An 8,454-nucleotide genomic window follows, 5' to 3' on the forward strand; every position below is an offset into this window, starting at 1 on the left:
CTCCCCCGCCGCGCCCCCGCCGCCGCCCGTCGGCGCCGAGGAGCGGCAGTGGCGCGAGAAGCTGGGCGCGTTCCTCGGTTTCAAGGTACACGTCCCGAGGCTCTCCAGATCAGCGCCCCCGCTGGAGCTCAAGCAGCTGTGGCTCGAGGTGCGCCGCAGCGGCGTCCACGACGCCGCTGCCCACCGCGCCCGCTTGCCGCGGCCGCCCCCCTGCCTGCATGCCGGCGTCCCCCCCACACCCGCCACGTCACCACACCTCTCCGCGGCATCATTTGGCTCAGGTCATGGGCAGGGGCGGCCCAGACATGGTGTCCCACTCGGGCGGCTGGGAGGAGGTGTCAGAGGACCTGCAGGATGACGCGAGGCTCGCGCCCCTGGTGGAGGCGGCGTATGATGTGTATCTGCGCCCCCTGGAGCGCGCCATCGTGCAGCTGCAGTGCCGCGTCTCGCGCGCGCTGGACGCTGTAGAGCCAGCCGCCGCGCGGCGTGCCCAGATGGGCGGGCGCCTGCCGGGGTACGGGGCGGTAGCAGCGGCGGCGGAGCGTGCGCGGCGCGCGCTCGCGGAGCTAGAGCGGGGCCGGGGCGGCGGCGGCGGCGGCGGCAGCGGCGGCGGCGGCCGCGGCGCAGAGGGGGGCGAAGACGCGTCCGCGGGCACGAGGCTGGGAGGGCGAGGGCGGGCGGACTCGGGTGTGAACACACAGTCATCAGAGCTGCCTTCGGCGCAGCGGCCGCAGCAACAGCAGCAGCAGCAGCAGCAGCAGCAGCAGCAGCAGCAGCAGCAGCAGCAGCATCGACAGGAAAGGCAGCGAAAAAAACACCACCAGCAGCAGGAGCAGGAGCAGCAGCAGCAGCAGCAGGAGCAGCAGCAGCTTCCAGAAAAGCAGGGCGCCCCCGGTCGCCCCAGCGCCAATCGCGCGGCGCGGCGCCGCGAGATGCTCCAGACCCTCCGCGTCCTGCGACTGGCGGGGGCGCGGCCCAGGACCGTTGGCAGGACCCTCCGGCGCGGCAACAGGCGACTGACCCAAAACTTGGAAGACCTGGTATGGGGCCCGCGAAAGCGCGCGGCGTCCGCCGCTGCAGCGGACGAGGCGCGGCGGCAGGGGCAGGGGGCGCAGGAGCCGCGGCAGCAGGCGCAGCCGGGGCCGGCGCCACGGGCCGCGCGCGGCGCGGCGAGCGCGGCGGAGGCGCCGGCCGGGCTGGCGAGAGTCAGCAGGGGGGACGCGCTGTGGCGCGCCCTGGATGATGCCCCCGCGCCCCGCGCGGCCAGCCTGCTCGCGCGCGCCGCCGCAGCCGACCCGTTGGCGGCAACCGAGCTGCTGCAGCGCGCGGGGTCGGCGGCGGGGTTCCACGCGCCCCAGCAGCGGCTGTGCCGGCAGGACGCGCGACGCGCGCGCCGCTCCCGGCGGGCCGCGAGGCGCGCCGCCAACCAGAGCAGCAGCACGAGCGCCAGCGACGGGACGGGCGTGGAGTCGGAGCAGGACGGGGAGGATGAGCAGCAGCAGCAGCAGCAGCAGCAGCAGCAGCAGCAGCAGCAGCAGCAGCAGCAGCAGCAGCAGCAGCAGCAGCAGCAGGCAACAGCCCTCCTTGCCACGCCGTTGCCACTGCGCGACGCGGCGCCAGCCCGGGCCGGAACGGTGCAGCGCGCAGGCACCACAGAGGGCACGCCGCCGCCGACGCAGGCGGCCCAGCTGGCGCCAGCGCCGGCCGCCAAGGTCCTGGCGGCGCGCTGGCTCTGCCTCTCGCTGCGCCAGCTCCGCGGCGGCCCGCCGGGCGCACCGAAGGCGCTCCGGCTGCGGCGCTTGTGCGACGCCGCGGCGCGTGAGGGCGGGGGCGTGGCGGTGGCCGCGGGGGTCACTCCCGCGGCTGCGCCCACGAGGGTGCGTGCAGCTGTGTCCCCAGGGGTACCACCAAAGACAGAGGAGCGTGGCCGGCCGCAAGGCGAATCGGAGGAAGAGGACGAGGGGGGCGTGTGGCGGAAGCGGTCGCCTGGCGGCGTGCGGCGAGTGTGGGCCGGCGGGGCGACGCCGAAGTGCGGCAACTGCAAGATGTGAGTGGGTCCATGCTGGAGTTCGCCATGGCTTACGGGATCGAGGGTGGGGAGGTGCCGGCATGTGTTTCCAAGCCGTTGATCGCACTGCACTTTCCTTGTGCCCGTATTAGATGGCGGATGTGTTTTGCGCCGAGAGGATGTTCCCTGAATTCACATGCTGCACCGCTCACTGGCACCTGGCCGCTGCCTGCCGTAATGCGCAAGTTTTGTAGCGGCGCGGACCGCAGCCCTGCCCGTTTTGCTCGCTCAGCGTGTCCCAGCTGCCACGCGACGCCCCTCACTCCCCCCCTTGCGCCCTGCCGCCACCCTCAGGTGCCTTAACCCCCAGATGAAGAAGGCCTGCATCGTGAACCGCGAGAGGATAGCACAGGGCCTCAAGCCCCTGCTGCCAGGCTCTGGCTGACGCGCCGCGCCTCCTGCCATGACCGCCGCAACGCAAGCGCGCGTGACCGCGACTCAGCCACTACACCTCACGAGGAGCTAAAGGGCCCGCGACCACGCGTGGGGATATTGGGCGGCTGGGCTGCAAGGCTGCTGTCGTGCAATCCAGCACTTTTGTCGATGCGTGCACGCCTTGCACGATTGCTGTACCCTTTTGCATGAATGCAGCCGTGTTCCGACTTCGCGTCATGTAGTTGCTGGCATGTGGCCAGATGTCTGGATGGTGCTTGGGCCTAGGGCTAGCTCATTAACAGAATTCCCCAGAACAGTTGTTTGGGGGTGGGATTTCCATCCTCGATACAGCTGGCCTCACGCAGCTCATGTGAGCGGGTCCTCCAATGCCTCGGGCTACCTGGGGTCCCGCTGCCTCGGGGCCTCCAGGCGCAGCTGCCATGCAGCCGGCCGCCGACCACGAGGGGGGGAGGGTTAGCAAGGGGTGCGGCTCCCCTCAGCTGTGCGCGGGTGAGAGTGCTCATCCGTGGCACGCCTGATCAGCCCCACATGCACCTCTGCATAGGTGGCCACAGCTCAGCGCCGTCGTGACGCGGTGCAATCCGGGCACACGACCGCTGATGATGAACACAAACCACTGCAAAAACTTTACACTTGGTTCACCACCACCGCGTTTGTGCTTTGAGCGCAGCTCACATATCTATCCAGACGGCACGGCAACGGGCGGCGGCTCGGACTCGGGCGGTTCCTCGCCGTGTCGTCGCCCAGCTTCCCAGTGCTGCGGTGCACATGCGTCGCATTTCATAGCACTCCAAGCTCAGGCCAGTCGCAATAACCACTTCACAATACAATTCAGCCGATAACACGTTTGCTTTTTCATGTTCATGCTATACAGGTCGCACGCCTCTGCAAGCCGTGTGCAGCTCCGCCCCAGCTGCTCTCGACGCCCTTACTAGGACGTATACGTCTGATGTTTTGGGTTGCTAGTTTCTGCATTCGTTTTTAGTAGGACCGACCCAGCGGCCCCGAGAACGGGTTGGCACACATACACAACCCAGCGCAGTTTGGGCGCGTGAAGCCCCGGGAGCTGGCTTTGGATGGCCAGCACAGACGTTAGGCGTTTGGAGCGCAATTTGACCCAGACGCTGGGTGGGTGCAGGCCAGGCGGATGCAGAAGAAGTTGTGGGCCCCGACTCCTTGACAGGTCGTGCTCTGGGCCCTTGCATGATTGCATCGCGTGTCAAGAGTTGATCTTGGAGCATTGGTAAGCGGCCCAGGGCCTTGCAAGGCTGCACATATGCGGAGCGCCGCGGGACGTCACACACTGCGCGCTGACGCCGCACGGCCCGCCCCATCCCCCTCTTCAGACCCTGTTGGTTGCCGGTTGGTCCTGGAGGGCCGCTTGTCTGGCAGCGGAGGCCTCGCCGAGGTCCTGCGGCAGCGCAGCGAACAGGGCTCGCTGCCATCATGCCCGGAGGGCTCGTGCCTGCCGCCGTCATCGCTCCTGCCTGCGCGCCCCGACAGCGCCGGCATGGGCGTGGGCATGGTCGGCGCCAGCATGGGCAGCGGCGGTCCGGGCGCCCGCCGTGGCAGCGCGTCGCAGTCGGGCTCGCTGCACTCTTCAGGCACGCCCCGGACGCCGATGTCTGCTGAGTACGCGCAGGCGCTGCAGCGCAACAGCCAGCGGCTGCTCGACGCTGTGGCGTCGAGCGCGAGCAGCGGCGTCGGCGGCAGCGCGGAGAACCCCGTCCCTCTGCCAGAGCAGGAAACGCTCATGTTGCCGCTCGCGGCGCTGCCCGAGGCAACGCCCGGCGAGCGGGTCAAAGCGGCCGCCAGGGCGGCAGCGCAGGCCGGCGAGCTGCCGCCGGAAGCGGGGGAGGAGGGGCCGCGCGAGGCGCGCCGCCGCAACGCGTCGGCCGCTGCCGCCAAGGCCGAGGCGGAGGCCGCGGCCGCCGATGGCGCCGGCCCAGCGGCTGAAGGTGGCGCGTCTGCGGCCGCGGCGCTGGCTTGCGCGGCGTCGGGCGCGCTCGGCGGCGACGACGCGGCGCCCGGCGGGGCGGCGCTCGGGGAGGACGCGTGCACTTGCCCGCCATATGCCGTCAAGGCGACCTGCGGCAAGCGCCCCATTATGGAGGACACGTATGCGCTGTGCCCGAACATCTGCGAGCTGCCCATGCGGCCGATGACGCGCGACGGCGCCCCCGACAAGCTGCCGCAGCGAATCGCCGTGAAGCTCGCCGCCAACGGGGCCCCCGCATGCCCCGAAGGGGCGCAGGCGGCCGCCGCCGCGGACGGCGCCGCGGCCCACGTCGCCCCCCACGACCTCCTCGCCGCGCTCGCCAGCAGCGGCGGCACCTTCAGCTCGCCGGTCGAGGCCGCGGCGGCGCCCCTGGAGAAGCTGCACTTTTTTGGCGTGTACGACGGCCACGGCGGCATCCAGGCGTCGCAGCACTGCGCCGCGCGGCTGCACCACCACCTCAGCGCGTGCCTGAGGGACATGGCGACCGATGTCCTGGGCCACGCGCCGGCGGACGGCGCCGATGCGGGGGGGCGCCCCGAGGCGCGAGACGCTGTGGCGTGGCGCGGCGCAGTCGTGCCCGAGGTGCGCTGCGGCTGTGCTTGACAGGAAGCATGCGGAGGGCTTGGTTATAGGAAGCCCGCTTTCAGGATTGCTCAAGTTCCAAGCGCAGCCAGACTTTGGGGGGTCACATTGAAGCAGCTGCAATACCGGATGCTTTGCATGCATGCACACGACAAGGGATGCTTTGGATGCATGCACACTCTCGTTTACGCTGCAAGCGCTGCACATTGAAGGGTTGCATGCGATGCTGCCACCTGCAACCCCTCCAGGTTCAGTTCGTGCCGGTGTGCCGTCCTGATGGCTCCTCGCCCCTTCTGGGAGGCGCGGACGACTGCTTGATCGCGGCCGCTGCTGCGGCCGCCGCCGCCGCAGAGGCCCGCGTAGGCAAACTGGTGCCGGTGTCGTCCGCGCCCGAGGTGTCGCCCGAGGACGAGGCCGCCTTGCGCGCCCTCAGTCGCGAGAGCAGCGCCGCCGACCGCGACGCTGACGGCGAGGCCGACGGCGAGGGCGGCGCGGAGGGCGGCGCCGCAGGCGCCGACGCGAGCGGCGGCGGCGACGAGGACGTGAGCGCGGATGGCAGTGAGGAGGGTGGCAGCACCAGCATGTGCGTGCTGCTGGAGGAGGCGCTGCGCGAGGCCTTCCTCAAAACGGACGCGGAGTTTGCCGCCGACGGCACCGCGGGCCTCGTCGGCAGCACGGCCGTGTGCGCGCTGGTCGGCACGCACCGCGTCTGGATCGCCAACTGCGGCGACTCGCGCGCGGTGCTGTGCCGCGGCGGGCAGGCGGTGCAGGTCACGGATGACCACAAGCCGGAGCGCGAGGACGAGGCGGTGGGTATCCCCTGATACCAAGGGCTGCGATGTGTCAATGTTGCGGCTGACTTCTCCCCGCGGGCTTGGGCGTATGGAGAGTGGCTGGCGCAGCCGGAAGGGCCGCCTGGGGTTGGTGCCCGCGCGCGCGGTGCGGGGCTGGGGGCGGGGGCGGGCAGCAGCAGGGACCTGCGCTTATCTGCGTGTGCGCGTGCCCTCCTGCTTTGCACCTTGCAGGAACGCGTTGAGAAGGCGGGCGGGCAGGTGCTTTACTGGAACGGCCACCGCGTGATGGGCGTGCTGGCCATGAGCCGCGCCATTGGGGACCACTGCCTGAGGCCCTACGTCATCCCGGAGCCAGAGGTGCGCGCGGTGACGGCGCATCTTGACCCAGCCTAGGGCAACTGCTGGGCATCCTGCACAGTGCAGGGAGGGGCCGTGTCTGTTCTGGTCTTGTTACACATCGGCTTTTTGATGTGATGGTCTTGCTTGGCAATGTTTAAACCACACCCACCCCTGCTTCCATGATGGTGCTGTCTTCAGATCACTGTCTTCAAGCGCCACTCCAAGGACGAGATCCTGCTGCTCGCCAGCGACGGCCTGTGGGACGTCATGCCCAACCAGGAGGCCGCTGACCTGGCGATGCGCTGCATCCGGCGAGCGCGGGACAAGGGGGCGTCGCCAAAGGCGGCGGCGCGCGTGGCGGCGACCATTCTGACCAAGGCAGCCGTCGACCGCGGCAGCCGCGACAACATCACGGTGATGGTGATTGACCTGTCCCGCAGCGCAGGCGGGGCGCGCGGCGGTGGCGACGACGAGGACGACGAGGCACCGCGGCGGCCGGCTGGGGGCCGGCTGGCCGCCGCAGCGGCCGCGGCAGAGGCGGCGATCACGGGCGGGCGCCGGCCGACCCCGCAGCGCATTGTAGGTGAGGCTTCCGTGGCGGCGCCCCCAGTGGCGCACCAGGAGCAGCGGCATCAGCAGCAGCCTGGCTTGGTTCAGGAGGTGAGCCTCATTGCGCCCGCTGCCAAAGCAGCGTCGAGGGCTCCCGTGGACCCTGCCGGCCCATCTGCCGCCACTGAGCGCTCGGGCGGCGGCGTGGGCGGCGCAGGCACCGCGCACGCGCCCGTAGCAACCCAGCCGCCGGAGCTGCAGCAGCCGTGCGGCGGCGACGCAGGGCCGTTTGCGGCGGCGGCGGCGGGCGCGACGCCCTCGTGTCGCGCGACCTCGCCGGACCGGGACGCAGCTGAGGCACTGGGGCTGACTGTGGACCGGCAGGCCAGCTCGTCTCCGTTTGGCGCGTGCAACCTCGAGCCGTTCGACAATTCTGGGGCTGCCACCGTGGGTGGTGGTGCCCGGTGAAGGGCCTGCTGTTGCTGTGGGTGGAATCGCGATGCTTTCTGGCAGTGCAAGTGGTCACCAGCTTTGCGCATGGTAGTCAAAGCTGTTGGCAGCATTGCAGCTGTAGCTGCATGGATGTGAGAGTGCGGACGCAGGTGGCAGAGCGCATGAATGCGTGTCGCTGGTAGCTGGCGGCTCGCCTGGACCATTTCTCCTCAGCTGTGCTGCCGGCTCTGCACCCTCTTTGGTCGCCCTGGCGCTGCAGCAATGCGTGCGACCGTGGTCACCACTTTTCCTCTTTGTACGTGCCCCCATGTTTGTTCAACTCCACCCTCTTTGCTCGCCAACAGCCGCTGGATAAGGGGCCCTGGCAGGGGCCACCTCGCAGCCTTTGGAAAAAGCTGGGTCCCGCGGGCCGTGGCGCGTGCCCTGTGTATGCGCCTGTCCGTTCTGGGCTCCTAGTCTAGACCACGCGTACATAACTGCTGTTTCCCTTGAGCTTGCTTTCCCATCGCAAGTGGACAGGCCGTGACGCAGGCCCAATAATGCGGGCGTGGCGCTGCCTGGGCTGCGAGCCGCACTCTTTGACACATCCTGCCTTCTGCGGGGGGTGACATGGCGTATGTCAGCAGCGGCTTTCACTGGCCTGTCGTACGCGCGCACTGCAGTCGGCAACGCTTGCATTCAGATGCCTCTTATCTGATGGCGTGCCTTGGCACGCCGCTGCAGCAACCCCAAGCAGGGCATCTAAACCCAAGATGATGTGGGTGTTTGCACTTTTGCTGCTGCCTGTGCCCTGTCCTAGTTCCATTTCTAAACCCACACAAATGCCGGTTGGCTTCATCCAAGTCGCCTGGCATCATGACACTCGCCCGGTTGGCGGACAATCACAGGATGGTGTAATACCTGAGTCCCCTGCGCATTTTGGTCGGCGGCTGAGTTATGATGTTACTGGGGGCGGCAGGGGCATGGAGGGGGTTGGAACGTCGTACATGTAATTGCGGTGCCCGCAGCTGTGGTGCAACGTTGTGTAACGGAGGGTGATATGAAACGTACTGCATCCAAGTGGAATGTCCAATTTTTAGTGAAAAGGTAGGCGCCGTTCTCACGCCGCTGTCACGCCGCTGAAAATCTCGCGCTGCTGTCATGTATCTATCTTTGTACCTATGTCATCTAGCATGTGAGCTTGTCCCGCGCAGCGTTTGACCGAGATCACAACGCGTGCCCATATGAATAACACCGGAAAGGCACAGAGACACGTTTATTAGGATCATGAGGCT

General features: G+C 68.7%; 2 protein-coding genes across 2 annotated transcripts; both read left to right on the top strand.

The window, feature by feature from the left end:
- Positions 1–305: 305 nt before the first annotated feature.
- On the top strand, positions 306–2,453 carry MNEG_7941 (hypothetical protein; the record flags this gene model as incomplete). The annotated part of the gene is made up of 2 exons (XM_014043586.1): positions 306–2,047; positions 2,363–2,453. The coding sequence occupies 2 exons, from the start codon at positions 306–308 to the stop codon at positions 2,451–2,453; spliced, it is 1,833 nt and encodes a 610-aa protein (XP_013899040.1).
- Positions 2,454–3,974: 1,521 nt separating this feature from the next.
- Positions 3,975–7,174, top strand: MNEG_7942 (hypothetical protein; the record flags this gene model as incomplete). Its single annotated transcript, XM_014043587.1, has 4 exons — positions 3,975–5,045; positions 5,294–5,854; positions 6,071–6,196; positions 6,377–7,174. Coding segments are annotated over 4 exons (2,556 nt in total), but the record flags the coding sequence as incomplete, so codon positions are not given.
- Positions 7,175–8,454: the final 1,280 nt, after the last annotated feature.

The sequence above is a fragment of the Monoraphidium neglectum genome, assembly GCF_000611645.1.
Source record: "Monoraphidium neglectum strain SAG 48.87 unplaced genomic scaffold scaffold01457, whole genome shotgun sequence".
In the NCBI taxonomy this organism is placed as follows: domain Eukaryota; kingdom Viridiplantae; phylum Chlorophyta; class Chlorophyceae; order Sphaeropleales; family Selenastraceae; genus Monoraphidium; species Monoraphidium neglectum.